Source organism: Balaenoptera ricei, chromosome 4, assembly GCF_028023285.1.
Source record: "Balaenoptera ricei isolate mBalRic1 chromosome 4, mBalRic1.hap2, whole genome shotgun sequence".
NCBI lineage: Eukaryota > Metazoa > Chordata > Mammalia > Artiodactyla > Balaenopteridae > Balaenoptera > Balaenoptera ricei.
Genome location: NC_082642.1, coordinates 87,001,859 through 87,017,502, shown reverse-complemented (window position 1 = coordinate 87,017,502; position 15,644 = coordinate 87,001,859). Strand labels below are relative to the sequence as shown.

At 51.0% G+C, this 15,644-nt stretch overlaps 1 protein-coding gene across 1 annotated transcript; it reads right to left on the bottom strand.

The window, feature by feature from the left end:
- Window positions 1-1,245: 1,245 nt before the first annotated feature.
- On the bottom strand, window positions 1,246-3,770 carry HES1 (hes family bHLH transcription factor 1). The gene is made up of 4 exons (XM_059922089.1): window positions 3,401-3,770; window positions 3,165-3,260; window positions 2,827-2,914; window positions 1,246-2,168 (listed from the first exon to the last, which is right to left on the bottom strand). The coding sequence occupies exons 1-4, from the start codon at window positions 3,506-3,508 to the stop codon at window positions 1,618-1,620; spliced, it is 843 nt and encodes a 280-aa protein (XP_059778072.1). The 5' UTR covers window positions 3,509-3,770; the 3' UTR covers window positions 1,246-1,617.
- Window positions 3,771-15,644: the final 11,874 nt, after the last annotated feature.

The window sequence follows — 15,644 nt, the reverse complement described above, 5'->3', positions numbered from 1 at the left end:
GCGGGGGAGAGGTAAAGCTTTTGAAACAAGACAGAAAATCGTTGGCTTTATCTTTGTTAGGAAGGCTTCAAAGATTGATCTCTCCCGCCTCATCCTTCTCCTCCCAGAAGCCCTTCCAAAAGAAGGGGGGTGAGAGGAGGCTGGCGGGAGGGGCCGGGCAGGGAGGACGACTGGCCGTCGGTGGGGGAGGAAGGCGCGTCCGCCAGACCCACAGCGCCGCTGATGTGTCTGGTCTCGCAGGGCTCGTGGTTTTCATTTCCCCAACACCTGGATGCAGTCAAACACCTGGCCAAATCTGACAAAATCTGACAAGCCTTTGTGATGGGATTTGGAAGAAATTCCCTGCAGATCCTGGCACAGTTTAAAGCTGTCCGCTTTGAGTTAGGACTTGTTAAGGAGGGTTATGTGAGCTGAAACCGGAGACAACCCTTTTGCTTCTATCTGGAGCCCACATCTTGCCTGGAAATGGGGCATGACCAAGCAAAGGGGTCGCTTGCTGTTTGTATTAAAAGGGGAAGATGGCCTGTGTGCTTGCCAGCAAGGCCCCCACATGCTTTCTCTATTAGAGCCAAGCACAGAAACTTATCAAAAACATATGTCTGGTGTTAATCATCTGGACTCGGGCTCCACTTGGGAGTCTAACTAGCTGTTCCTTGGCAGAAGGAATCTGTTGACCTTCTCAGCTTGCTTGAAGAGGGTGCAGAGAGGCATTTCAAACTTTTAGATGCTGGTACAGAAAATGTCTAGCTGCACCTAAAGACTAATTAAAGGAAGACTCTGACACTTGAAGGCTGGAGGCTGCAGCTATGAAGACTGTTTTCACTTGGATGTTGGTGAGCTACCCCAGGGCAGTAGTGGTGCAGGAGCCACCCGTAAATGTGCAGTGGGCAATAGTACTGGATTGATGAACTTCATGAATTCAGCCCTGTTCCACCCTCCTCAGAAGGAGCCAGTATGAGCACCAGGACTGAATGAACTACCCAATTGCAACTAGAAAAGTTTTTGTAATCCTTTAAGAGATTGACCACAAATTGATCAGGGAAGCCATATCAGATGGGTTCTCTCACAAATTAAATGGAATTTAGTTCAAGGAGGGTTGGTAGAAGGTTGGACAGATTTTTAAAAATGTTCTTTTAATAACAAAAGAGCCAATTCCTGAATTCTCAGATTACATATAATTCAAATTCTGCCCGAGACCTTCTTTTTTACATATTCTGAAATAATCAGTTCTAAGACATAAGAGCATTCACTCTTTTTTTTCTTTTATTATATTTTCTCAAATAAACTTCCCCAAAGGAAGATATTTTAAGAGCATTTTCAAACATCTTTGGCATCACATAAAAAAGAAATCTCGTGTAAAAAACGAAATGTCATCTGAACTTTTATAATACAAAGGCGCAATCCAATATGAACATATAAAATATATACAAATATAGTGCATGGTCAGTCACTTAATACAGCTCTCTACAAAAAAGTAACTTTAGAAATTAAAAAAACCAAAGTAACCACTTAATCACAAAAGTCCTCCCTTCTTTCCCAGCCTCCAAGTTCCTGTTTAGTGTCCCGAGGGAAGAGAGGTGGGTTGGGGAATTTAGGGGGAGGGGTGGCCTGAACCCCTCAGTTCCGCCACGGCCTCCACATGGAGTCCGCCGTGAGCGAGGGGCCGCTGGAAGGCGACACCGCGTTGGGGCCCACGGAGGTCCCGCTGTTGCTGGTGTAGACTGGGATGACTGGGCCGCTGTGAGCGAAGGCCCCGTTGGGGATGAGGAAGGCAAACTGGCCGTCGGGAGCCGGCACCACCTGGAAGCCGCCGAACACCTTAGCCGCCTCTCCAGCCGGGCTGCCCAGCTTGCAGGGCGCGCCGCCGGGAGGGGGCGCCGCACCCCCGGGGATGGGCACGAGCGGCGGAGGCGGCGCGAACGGCGCGTGCTGCGGACCTCCGGGTCCCGGAGGGGGTGGCGGCGGCGCCTGTAAGGCGGGGTGCGGCTGCCCAGGGTAGGTCATGGCGTTGATCTGGGTCATGCAGTTGGCCAGGTGGCCGAGGAGCCGGGTGCGCACCTCGGTGTTAACGCCCTCACACGTGGACAGGAAGCGGGTCACCTCGTTCATGCACTCGCTGAAGCCGGCGCGGTACTTCCCCAGCACGCTCGGGTCTGTGCTTAGCGCGGCTGCGGGCCAGAAGGAGACAGACGGGTCACCGAACAGCCCTGGCCCCGAAGCCGCCGCCTCCGCCCTGGGAGGTCCCCGCGGCGCGCCTCCCTGACCACCCGCCCGCGGAACTGCCTCTTGGCTACCGGGCTGGGTTTAGAAAAACCATCCGCCTCTCCACACTAGCTTGGCGACCGAACCCGCGACGCTCCCTCTCCGCTCCCTGTCACTCCATTTAAACCGATCTCAAGCCTCAGATTTGCCTCCTCCCCACCCTCGCGCGATGTGACCTTGGATAATGCCCTTCCCCCCTTCTCCACCATCCTAGCCTTATTTCCCGTTCTGTAGTGGGAGAGGAGGGAGTGTTAAACCAGATGACCCCAGGCTCCACGCAGCTTAAAAACCGCCACGGTTCCAAGTCCTTTCGCCCCCACCCGCTTCCCCCACTGCCAAGCCGCCCGCCGCCCTCGCTGCTACAACCTCTCTCCCTCCCTTTCCGGAACAGTAACAACTTGGAGTTGTGGCTATAAATAAGCCCCAGACCGTGGGAACGCAAGAGTGAGCCAAGGCAGTAAAATGTAGCTGAATGCCTCTCACAACCACGGGCGGAAGTCTGGAAGAAATCACCGCGGGGAGAGAGGGACGCCCGCAGAGGGGGACGCGGCGAGCCGCCCTCACCAGTCATCTGCGCCCGCTGCAGGTTCCGGAGGTGCTTCACTGTCATTTCCAGAATGTCTGCCTTCTCCAGCTTAGAATGCCGTGAGCTCTGCACCGAAGAGAAGGCAAGGGAGGAAAGTGAGAGCCCCGCCAGCGGCCTCGGAGTGCTGGGGGTCCCTCCCCACCCCGGCCGTGGTGGCGACATCCCTAGACCCTGGCTAGAGGGGCTCAGCCCTCCCGCCTCAGAGAATGCAGGACAGGCGGAGATCCCGCTGGCAAGGGGGTTTCATTCCTAATACCTGAGAAATAGTATTTTGGTTTTTTATTTAAGAAAAAAAAAAGCAGAATTATTCACTTACATCTTTCTTAAGAGCATCCAAAATCAGTGTTTTCAGCTGGCTCAGACTTTCATTGATTCTTGCTCTTCGTCTTTTCTCCATGATAGGCTTTGATGACTGTAAAGAGAAAAAAAAAAAAAAAGAGCGCTGAGTTCCCATGGGACCTGCCATTTCACCCCTTGATTTTAAGGGAGAAAGGCGCCCCCAACCCCGTCTTAATCTCTTGGGGCTGCAAGAGATGCAGGTACTGCCCTTACCTTTCTGTGCTCAGATGCTGTCTTTGGTTTATCCGGTGTCGTGTTGACACTGGCTGGGGTAGCAGCCACCGGGGACGAGGAATTTTTCTCCATTATATCAGCTGGCATTTTCTTTTCCTTTCTTTTTTTTTTTTTAAATCCCTAGAGAATTTTATTTTTGGAGTTCTTCACACACAAAAAAATTGTTTTGTTTATGTCCCTTCTACTTGAGACTTTCGCAAAACTACTGAGCAAGTGCTGAGGGTTTATTACAATATCTTATGGCTACTTGGTGATCGGTAGCGCAATTCCAGGACCAAGGAGAGAGGTAGACGGGGGATTCCGCTGTTATCAGCACCAGCTCCGGATCCTGTGTGATCCCCAGGCCCTGGCGGCCTCTATATATATCTGGGACTGCACGCGAACGGCTCGTGTGAAACTTCCCAAACTTTCTTTCCCACAGTAACTTTCAGCCAATGGGAGGAGGAGACACGCGGCACCGCTCGTGGACCGCGCCCCCCCATTGGCCGCCAGGCACAAGGCCTGGCGGCCAATGGCGCGCGCCTGAGCCCGGGGCACCAGAGGCTACAACGTCAATCAAAAGGATTTTAACCCTTTGCTACTCTCCCTGCTGGGCTTTGCTTTACAGAGGATTTTTCCGCATTGGGTTTGCTCTGGTCTAGTTAATTTCTTTTGGGGCTAGGGTCTTTGCTCCTTATTTCCGTTCATGTGTAATAGAGCTGCTTTGACGCTAATAAGTTCATTTGAAATATATTTTTAAAAAGGTTTAGAAGGGCAAGGATAAAAGGTTATAATTGCAGTGGTTAAAAGGGGGGAATTGTGTAAGCGTGTGAGTTACGGAAACATCCAAGTGATTTGCCGCTCAGACTCCGCACATTCGGGGGAGGAGAGGAGTGAAAGTCGACAATGCAGAAAACGGACCAAAAAAATTCCTCTTTTGCATGCAGAAAAAGTGCCTCCATCTTACATTTGCAGGTTTTTTAGAGCAAGGTGGTTTTTGATCCCCGCCCTCCCCCCCCCACACGCCCACCCCGACCCGGCCCTCATTTCTCTTCTGGAGTTGGGGGCTTGGACCCCGCGCTTCCCCAGGAAACAATCAGAATAATTTCCAACTGAGCAGAAAGGAAATGGAATTTCAAATGAAAGATGAACAAGGGGGGCTTTCATGGCAATGCCTCAGGGACGCGCGCGCGTCCTCGCCACCCTTTCCCTTTCCACCCGCCGGCTCTCGATTCTGCCGCATGTTGAGGTGGCGAGCCGAGCGGCAGCCTCTCCCTCCTTCTCGCCCCGCGGGCGGCCGGGGCAGCCTCGGCACCCGGCGCGCGCGGGCCCTTTAAGAGCTACGCCAGCCGAGCTGCAGTTTGACATCAGCCGGCCGGCGAGGGCGCGCCAGGAGCCGAAGCACGTGCCAGGATGTTTTATTGCCGCCGCGGCTGCGGCCGGGCCGGGAGGATGTGTGTGTGCGTGCGTGTGTGAGTGTGTGTGCGCGCGCCCCGGGGGCAGGGAGGCGGGGGGCGGCGGCGGGCGGCGGAGCGCGGGGGCTGGTTCCTGGTCCCCGGGAGAAGCCAAGAAGGTAAATAGCAGCTGCTGTGCTCGAGCCTGGGAAAACCCCGCCCCCTGCGCCTTGGCCGGGGCTCATTGGCGCGCGCTGCGTGTGGGGTGTGTGTGTGTGTGTGTGTGTGTGTGTGTGTGTGAGTGTGTCCGGGCCCCCCTCCTCTGGTCCCCGCCGGGCCAGGAATCCGAGGGGGCGGCGGGAGCCGAGCCCCGGAGCTTACCACCCACCCACCACCCCCACCAACTCCGCCGGGCCAAGGTCAGCCCTTCCGGGCGGGGAGCGCACGCCCTGGGGTGGAGAGTGGGGAATTATTCCAACCCCCCACTCCACCCCTGATTTCGGGCTTGAGGTTTTAACTCTGCCAAAAGCCTCACTAGCAACAGCCCGGGGGAGGGGTGGGGGCCTTCTTGTTTGCTCCCAGCCCCGGCCCTCCCTCCCACCGCGGGGCCTCCGGCGCCCGCCGCGGTCACGAGATGCCTGACCGCACTTAGGAAGCGGCCGGGTCAGCCTCCTGCCTCCGCTCGGCGGCTGCGGTTAAAGCAGCTTCGCGCCGCCCGCCCTTTCCCCGGGTCCAGGGCGGCCGGGCAGCTCCCCCTCGCTGCGCCCGGGAGGCCGCCGGCGGGCGGCCGGGAGGAGGCGGGCGGCGCGGGCGGCTGCGTGCTGCCGGTTGGCCGGGCCGCGCGCCGGGAGGAGCCGCCGCTGCCGCCGCCGGGTGCCACGTGGCGGGCGCCGGGCCGGGAGCGCCAGGGCTCTGGCGGCGGCCTCCCTGGGGGATTTGCCGCGCAGGGCGGGCGACGCGCACAGCCCCGGCCGGTCGGCCGGCCGCCACCGCCGCCTCCCTCCCTCCCGCCCGCTTGCCCGGGTCGCCGGGCCCCGCGCCCCCACCCCTTCCGCCCTTCCCGCCGCCCGGGAGCTCGGGGCGCTGCTCGGGCGGCTCGGGGCAGCCCGGGAGCCGAGCGCGTCTTGTTTGATGTCGCCCCCCGCCCTCCCAGCCTTTCCCTAGGCTTAGAGGCCGCCGGAGGCCTGGCACACATTTCTCAGTCACTTCATTCCTTCCTTCCTCTGAGCTCCCCACTGAGATAATGCTGTAAATGATTTCACCAGATCTTGTCCCGGATGAGATTCAGCGGTTCCCGACTCTGGGTGACCTTGGGCAAGCCCCTCTCTTCTTTTCATTACGGAACGCATGCTCTGTGCCAGACACTGTGTTAAACCCTGGGATTACCACGACGAGAGATAGAATGGCAGCCTGTAAGGAGTTGCAACTCTGGAGGCAGACAGACTGATTTCCTGATTGATGACCGAGCATTCCTCTATTATTCCTTTCTTTTAGGGCTTGGATGATGGCCCAGGCCATCAGATCAGGAGAACCTAAAAGAAACACTGAACCACACCTGTATGGGCAACACTATTTCTGGTCTATATGAGGGGGTACAGGGATAAATACAATAGTTATTGCCCTCAGGGAGCCTAGGGCAGAGAGACACTGAACTCTTAAGTGCAGCTGATACCTGCCTATTTCCACGTATATTCCTTTTGTAGGTCCTAGGTTCAAGAGAGACAGTTATGTGTCTAGATAGAAGTAAAATGCTATGAAGTTTTAGGATAATTGAATTACTCATAAATTGGGGTATCCTGGAAAAATTCCTGGAGGAGGTGTCCTGTGCTTTGTATCTTGAAAAATAGGTAGGATTGGGGCATTGGAAATGTAGTGAGTCATGGGGCTGGGGAGGATGGCAGTACCCATGGCACTGAAAACCTAGACTTTGGAACTTGAGGTCTTTATTCAGGGAACATGGTCTGGAGCCTAGGGTGTGTGACAGCCAGGAGTGTAAGAAGGCACTGGAGGAGGAGGAGACTTAAGGCCCTTAAACATCTTGCTAAATGACTTTGGATTTATCTTCAGACAGTGGAGAGCTATGAAATGCTCTCGAGCAGAGAAGGGACATCAAAGTTCTCCTTTAGAAAGATGGCTCCGGGAAAACGTGGAGAGTGGTTTGCAAGGTTCAGAGGCAGAGGGCCCAGTTAGGAGGTTCAAACCAGTAAAGGAGGTTCCTAGGTGACAGGTGTAGGCTGACACTCACCCGGAAGCACCTGCCTAGAACTAGCTCACCTGGGCGTTGACTGCACATTGTCCAATGATCCAAGTTCTGCAGAAACCTGCCTACCCTTTACTGCAATGTTCCCCCACAACCTGGAGTCCAACCAAGGAATCCTTGTGACTGGGACCGAATTTACCTTCCAAGCCTCATTTCCGTCTTCCAGGACAGCCCTCAATTCTGCAGCCAAACCTGTACCTCATTGCAGGCTGAGTTTACTCACTCTTGCCCCTCAAGCTACTCTCTGGGATTTTTCTGTGTTTTCTTTACACACTGCAGAGTGGGCTGTGCCCTATCATGTTCTGAAGAAATGATGAACAATGCCTCCTTTGTTGACCTGCAACCTGGGCCAGTGGGGAAGGACTTTTCTTTCTTATTTTAAACAGATGGAAAAGTGGTGATGACAGAAAATTGTCTGTTGCTTTTGAAAAAAGTGGAGTTTCCCTGTGTGTTTGACATCCTCTTGGTGAAAGGTGATGAGACTATGAGTTACCCTGCTTTCTGCTGTACAGACTTTGCAAGCTTCTTAAAATGCTTCTGCTCAGCATCTGACTTTTTAAAAACTGCATAAATACTCTGACCCAGATTCTTCCAAGGAATGAAAATCTTCCCAGGGAAGATTGTTAACCCTTTCCAGGTTACCCCCAAATCTATGAGAGCCAGTGACTTCCTCTATTAAACTCTGCTATGACATTGACTGCTGTCTTCTCTTGGGCCCTAATTAACTAGCAGGGCATGCCACCCCGTGTCCCTTCTAGCCTAAGAGCCTTTTTTTTTTTTCTTTTCCCCTGATTCTGTCATCTCCTGAGGATTTGGCACCCTGAAGGTGCGTGGAGAATGTTGAACATAGTCAAGTTATGGTCTCACTGCAGTGCCTAAAACAGCCTCATTGGCCAAATAGTTAATCAACAACTCGTTTACTGCCACTTTAGGAGTGCTTAGACTGGTAGAATGAGCAAATAATTTAAACACACACACACACACACATTTTCAGATAGAGAGAGCTGGTCAAAATTTTGCCATGAATTTGTTTCTGGACCAAATAAACAAACAAACAAAAAACCAAGCCATGAAATTGTCAGCCCTCCATCCCAACCATTCAAGTAGAAACTTTCTTTGCAAATGTGCTCAGAGGCTATTTTTCAGCATCCTTATCCTGGGCAGTGAAAACAGTACCAACCAACGGGACACTCTCCGCACCTTCTCAAATGGGTAACTAAGCTCCTAAACTCAAGAAAAGCCTTTTGGATTTGGAAAGCTCTTCTTAGAGAGAAACAGCCTTTATTTTTCCGTCTTCCTCATCCCCTCCGCCCCTCCCCCCAAAGCACAGAGAAAACTGAACCCTGTTCATCAGCGGAGGTCATTTCTTTGATCCCCATGTGAGACCAGCAAAACACCAGGAATCTTTCCCACTGTATCATGCCCAATAAATACAATCAGGGGCTGCTGTGTTTGTCTCCTTCCCCCTTTCTGCCCCATGAAGGGTGATTTTTCTCCATCTTATTGCATCACCTGTTTGCTTTAAACCATAAAACAAATAACCGCATCTCTAGTGAGACACCCCTTTGTCCCTGGGTATCGGAATGGTTTGTGGGTTTGGTTTAAAGCTAAAGAAAGGAGAAAGAGTGAGAGAAGAAGAAAAAAGGTATTTTGCCTGAGGACTTGAAGCTTTTTTTTTTTTTTTTCCCCTTTTCCTCCGCTTGACTGACTTTCTCACACTCAGATTCCCTGCAGCCTGCCAGGGACGTGGTAGCTGCCCTGCCAAGAGCTATCCTGGGAGGGCTATTGAAAGAGCTTTGAGTAAGTACACACTGGGCGGATTTTCCCCTCCCCTCCATACCTGCTCCGCACCTGTACAGGGAGCAGTCCCACACCTATCACCTGATCGCAGCCCTTTCAGAGACCGTGAGAAAAATAAAGCCCAGGATAGAAGAGATGTTTGTCCCTGTAGGGCTGCAGCCAGCTCCCCACATTACAAGTGCCCAGAAACAGCACATTCCTGCCCCGGTGTGCGCGCGTGTTTGCCCTCGCGCGTGCTGGCTGGGGGCACCGAGAAGGCGAGGGAAGCCAGGCGTCACCTGCATGGTGTAATGATTGCCTTGCTGCCTTCATCTTCTGGCATCTACCTGACTGGTAGTTTTGTGATCCTTTACTAAAATCATTATTGTGGTCCTTCTAGATGAGTCCATATATGCTCATCACAGCATAATTCACGACCGGGATTTCTGACCTTAAGGTTCACGATGAACCCCCAGGGAACCCCCTGAAATGGAATTCAAAATTATGTCTCTCCATGCATATTTAGCAGGAGCTTAATAAATACTTTTTGAATGAATGAACAAATGCATCCTTCCCCCGCCGCCCCCAAGGAGAAGGTCCACAGCTTTTAGCAGAATCTCAAAGCTTTTTTGACCCAGAAACGTTGAGGAAGCTGTTCCAGGCAATCTCTGATTACAAGTGGGTACTCTTAAGGCCCAGAGAGGGCCAGGGACTGGTTCAAGCAACATAGGGCCAGAGTGGGGGCCAGAAGCCAGCTCGAAGCCCTTTCCATCACGCCACAGTGCTGTGGGCTTTGGGAAACTGAGGATGGGTTTATAGAGTTGTGATCACTGCCAGAACTTGGATTTGAAATAGACACTTTAAGTAAATAAATAAATAAATAAATAAATAAATAAAATAAAATAAAATAGACACTTTAATAAAGATACTTTGAATTTCCAGAACTTTTTTTCCCTTAACTTTTAGGTACTTGAGCGGCTCTGCACCCAGCATTTGGGTGGAGAAAGGGATAGACAAGAAAGCCAGGTGTCTACCGACAGAAGAGGACTCAGGAATGCTTGCAGCAAGAGTCCTGGGTGCCATGCAGTAGCATTCGAAACGACCGCAGCTCTGCATTCCATCTTTGATAAAAATAAGCTGCCACTTCTAAACAAAACTGCCTAGTTGGTTTCTGGCCAAGCTGGGACCTCGAACTGCAAATCGCGGGTGAAGGTGGAAAAACGAAGTTTTAAGCATTGGCTCATAGCAGACTGTAATGCTTTCTGCTTCCCCCCAGCCCTTTGGAAAACTTGACCACAGCCAGTGGGACCAAGGGAATGTGCACTTTTCTAATGGGCCCAAAAAGAGGATGGTGGCCAGGAAAGCCTTTCCCATGGGGCGGGGGCAGGGCACCAGGGACAGCTTAACTCCCACATTTGGCCGCAGCAGCCATGGCGGGCAGGCTCTAAATGTGCTCTCAGCTAACCTTTTATTCTCTGAGCAGGGCTGCGGTGAGGCAAGCCTGCAAGCCCAGGGATGAAGGCAGGCATTTCTGAGGGATTGCACGTTTGCTGACTTGCACCCTTGTGTGTGAAAGGCTCAGAACTGCACGGGGGCTGGTGCCTGTAGGGGCCTCTGGAAGACTCAGGAAGGTGGGGTGAAGTCTTAGCCCCTTTAAACCCAGGACATGGGTTTGCTGGGCTTGCTGATAGCTGCTCAAATTGTGACATCAGATCAAATTTCTCAAAAAATCAAAAACAAAAACAATGCAACTAACCAAGAGAATCATTTGGATAAAACTTAGGGCCAGAAAGTGACATGGGATGAATGTATAAGGCATATTTTAAATCGAAGTCACTGTCATTGTTACCCTTGCTTATTTTCCTCGGCTTACAGGAAAGGGGTAGGGGAGGCAAAGTAAGAGACCTAACAGGTGGCTTAATGGGTCCGTTCATTGAATGCAAAGGAAAATTGAGCCTAGGAAGAAGTGACTGGACTAAGGTGTAACAGCCTCTCCAGAGAGGGAAGAGAAGGCCAGAATTAGGCTCGAGTTTCCTACCCACCAGTCCAGAAACGCGCCCCTCTGTATCTGTATGAGAAGAACATTTTGAAATATCATCTACAGCAAGTGACTAACATTGCCACCAAAGATGGATTTTCCGGTTGAGAACCGGAGCTGCCTGCTGGTACGCGAGTGTGGTGGTGTGACAGAATATGCCCAACACACAGCGTGGTTAAATGCCAGGCTTGCTGCACCGTGATTCCCTCTAGAATTTGCTCACCACCCTGTGACCTCTGGAAAAGAAGAGATCTTGATTTCTGAGTTCCAGGAGACCGGAAGCCGCTCGCAGGGGCCACATAGAATAGCAGAGGGAGAGGTGAGAAAAAGAATGAATTTTTCCAAGTGGTAGAGAGATGGTATTTGCATGTGAGATATACGTTTTCCTTTTAGGTATCGGACTTAGGGAACAAGAAAAGACAGTCCGGGCAGCTGCCACAACTGCCACTTAAGACTCTGGTGGGTTCTAGCATTTCGGGAGCTTCTGGTCTCTTCCACAGAGTCGGAGGGTACCTGTCTTCTTGCCTTGTAGTATTTGACAGTGGACAAGGCACTTTATAGTTCATTACAGCATTTTGTCCTTATATATAGCCTTATAACCTAGCCTAGAAAGACATGGTGGAAGGCCCAGGGAGGGGGAGAGAGAGGATTCAAGTGATTAGTTCAGGACACCATGGGCTGTTGAGGGCACAGGATATAGGATAGACAAGCTTCCTGGAAAGTTGTACCTCTAGAGAAACAGGGCAGGGAGCTTAGAGGCCAGGAGAGAACAGACTTTCCTTCAGCCACCGGCAAGAATAAGATGTCAAGAAACTGGAGCAGAGGGAAGAAGGGAGATGACTGTCAATTTGTTAGAGAGTATCAGTAATCCGGAGGACACATCTTGGGCGGGGAGCAAGGAGGAAGGGTACTTTCTTGTGGCAGGAAGCCAGGGTGGAGAAGGTGAGGGGAAGGAATCCCACTTAGCAAGAAGATGACTGAGCAGGTTCCGGAAAGGACATGGAAAATTGATGACCATAGTTTTCACTGGGCTGAGGTTGAGCTGCTTAGTTCAGCATCTGGTACCTTCTGAGAGGCTTCCTGGAAGATCTCAGGAAGGGAGACCGGGCCTGTGACTGAGGGGCCTGTGGAACTCTGGAACCGACATCACTTTTCCTCGCTAGTTATTTGTTCTATGCTTTTGTATTGCTATAAGCATAACACAAGAGCCCACAGACTAGAAAAAGCGGTGGGATTGTTTGGGGTGATGGCAGGGAATGGGGGCAGTATGGAGACTGCATCCTGTTCTGTATCCAGTCTGAGGGTGGTCGTCCTGGAGAGGAGGCGGCAGGGTGACTCAGAGCAGAGGGGAAGGCAAGCACATCAAATTCTTCTAGTGCCAGGGGAAGGACCGAGGACCCAGGGTTCATCTCCAGCTCCCTGACCGTGTGGGCAACTGCCCACATATTGCAGTGCATTCTGGGTCCCCTCAGCCCAACTCTGCCTCTACTCTGGAAAGTAGGGGAGAGGAAGCTCCTTTTGCAGGGTTGGGCTTCTACAGGCCCCTTGACTGAAATCGGAGAGGAACCTGGAGGCTGTGAGTGGCGGCACCTCCTGCCCTGACCGATGGAGCTCTCTTGATAAAGTCCCTGAGCGTTGGCTGTCTCCTGGAGCAGGTTGCCAAGCTGTGCGGGTCTCATCCACGGATCCAGCTGTGGCCTTTATCTCACCAGGCTCCCACAGTCACAGAGGGACCTGGTACTCACGTTCAAGTATTTGAGCTCCCTGGCCTGGGGGGCTATTCAACCCTCTACACCCTCCTCACTTATCCTCAAAGTCCCGGCCCCTGGGACAGACCTGGACTTGGTGTCTAGAACTCCAAGTCATCTGGACAGAGGGTGGAGTTTCAGCTTGTCTTCTTTGTATGGAGCGAACCTGTGTGGATGGTAGCCAGACAATCCCGTCAGGGGTGAAAGCCGTCCCATCTCCAGTTGCCTGTTTAACTTAATTCAGGTCAATGACTATTTGCGAGCACCTACTATGTGGAGGGCAAAACTACATGTCTACTTTGACAGTTACTTCCATCCTTTCCTGCTATTCAAATGCTATCCATCTGTACAGAGGGGCGACATCCCAGGTTTATATTATAAAAATTGCCCCTTTACTCTCCACATTCTTCATCTCTATTGCTTCTCTGATAAAGAAGCAAAGAAACTCCTTACGGTGTCTGTTATAATATCTTTCACAGAGTTGGCACCCCCAAATATTTGGACAATAAATGCACGAGTGGAATTCGACTTAAAAAAATGTTTTACTGGCAATTCAATGGACCCCTGAGAGGGTCAGCGTACTTTTCTAAATTTTCCTTGATTGCTGAGTCCCGGGAGTGGGTTTACTTCGACGACTCCAGGTAAGCACCTCTGGGCAGCAGGGACACCCCTGCGGACAGCTCTCCTCTGTTACAATCAGGAGAATTGAGAGGCATCTACGGCTGTGTTTTCCCAGGCCTATCTTTATTGATGGTTATTAAAGACACACCAGCACACGGCAATACGAAAGTACAAAGCAATTCCCAGGGTAAGGTACGTGGGAAGGAGCGAGATATTGAGCTCCCAAACAATTCTACTGTAATCGCAGTCTGCCATATCTACGTATAGTTAATAAGTAAGATGTAAGCAGGCAGGTTCCACCACTGGGCAGCAGATGGAAAGGAAAAAGGCTACGGGAGAGATCACTGGTCCTGCTGGAAGACGGAAAGAAAACAAGGAGGATACCTGGGAAAGGTGAGTCTGGTGGGCAGTCACTGGGAGGTGCGGAAGCCTACACCTGGTCCCCAGGAAGGACCACTGCTCACCTCTTCTCCTGCCCTCACTCTCCCTATGCATGCCAGCCCCCCGTGGAAGATTGCGTGTAACCAAGAATATGTAGGAATCACGCCCAGACACACTGGGTTAAAAAAGTGTCAATACAGCACACAAAAACACCTGTTTTTATAGAGGACCCCAACACACCTGTTGTTTTACGATGCTGAGCATTATTGATAAAGGGGGCTGTAAAGTCGAGGTGAAATGGCCTCTTATATTTAAATAGCACCTTCCTCAATGTTTTACAGCTGAGATTTGACTGACCCGGTGATTATTTGTTAGGAATGTTGAGCGCATATCTCTATATATGTTCAAAGTGGCGAAAAAGCAAAGGCTCTGGAGCCTGACTGCCTGGGTTCACGTTCCAGCTTATTCACTTTCTAGCTATGTGACATGACTATTCTGTACCTCACTTTACTTGCCTGTTAAATGGGGAGAAATTCATAGTACTTACCTTATAGGATTGTTAGGAGGACTAATATATGGAATATGTTTAGAACAGTGCCTGGCATATTGTAAATACCATATAAGTTCTCAGATGCTTTTATCATATTGCTATATATATGCCATATATATGTTTATATTTATATCTGGCATACAAGATAGACACTCATTCATTTAAAAAATATTCAGATGTTAATATTCTCAAAGAAATGGATGGACAACCACTGTGATAAATTGGTCTACAGGTATTTGACAAATCAAAAGCTTCAGCAGTCTTTTATGAATCAAAGGCTGTGGGACCAGGAGGAACCTAAAAAATTAGCTGGCTTCTTCTTCTTTTCCAGGGAGGAGGGTCTCTACCATCTAAGCACTCTGGTGGCTTTGTTTGTGGGCAGGTGCAGACCTTGGTGTAGCCCTGCCTGGAATAATTAAAATGAGCCTCAGGCCCATGGAAAGTAGAGCTCTAGATGGAGGCAAGGGCATCGGCAGGGGCCAGGCACACAGGCTGTGGACTGGAGGGGGATTCGTTCCCCCTCGCCGACAACACGAGGGACCGGGAAGGGCTGTCGAGGGACACTTCATCCAAAAGAGTAAACATGGGCAGGCCCTCCCTGGATGCCAGTCACACTTCCATGAGGTAAGATGGGTGGGAAAGACGAACGTCTGAGACCTTTCCTGCTTGTAGATGCCCATATAATTTATGGTCTAAACTGGAACACTTTTGAGAGTGAAAACGAATGCTATTAACAATTATGTCAGGACAATTGGCATAAAAACTGGGACACATGACCATCGTAGTTCTGTGGGCCTACAATGGCAGGTCCTAGATTGTTCATCTGTCTATTTAGATATCTTTTATCAGAGGTGCTTCCTAAGAAGAAAAAAAAAGTTTTTTTTGGCCATGCCATGTGGCTTGTGGGATCTTAGTTCCCCAACCAGGGATTGAATCCATGCCCCCTGCAGTGGAAGCTTGGAGTCCTAACCAATAAACCACCAGGGAATTCCTAAGAAATATTATTTTTAAGTCACTAATGTATCAGCATTTCTTCGTCTTTGGAAGGTGATGCCATTGATTTACCTTCCATACAGGGAGGAGCCCCAGTTTTGAACCTAGGGGACCTTAGTGTGTATAGGAGAAGGGAGGGTCAGAGGGAGGCCCTGTGATGGTTGGATGGTTGTGCTTAAGGCCATGTTTGACATGACTCGGTTTCTTCTTCGATAGAGCAGGTGTGGTCCGAGCTTCCCCACCTGCGAGTTTGCACCCAGGTTACGGCTACAGCATAGCAGTACTGCCAGGGACTCTTGCACTGACCAACCATGGCTGAGAACATCCATTTTTCTTGGGCATGTGAATGTGGAAAAAGTGAGTGCTGCAATTTGACACTCAGTCCATTGTTTAATGGCTGAAGGAAGACTCCAAAGGAAAGAACATTCTCCCACCTGAAATATTTGCTCTTTTTGCCTTGAATTTGACTAAGTCTTTAGT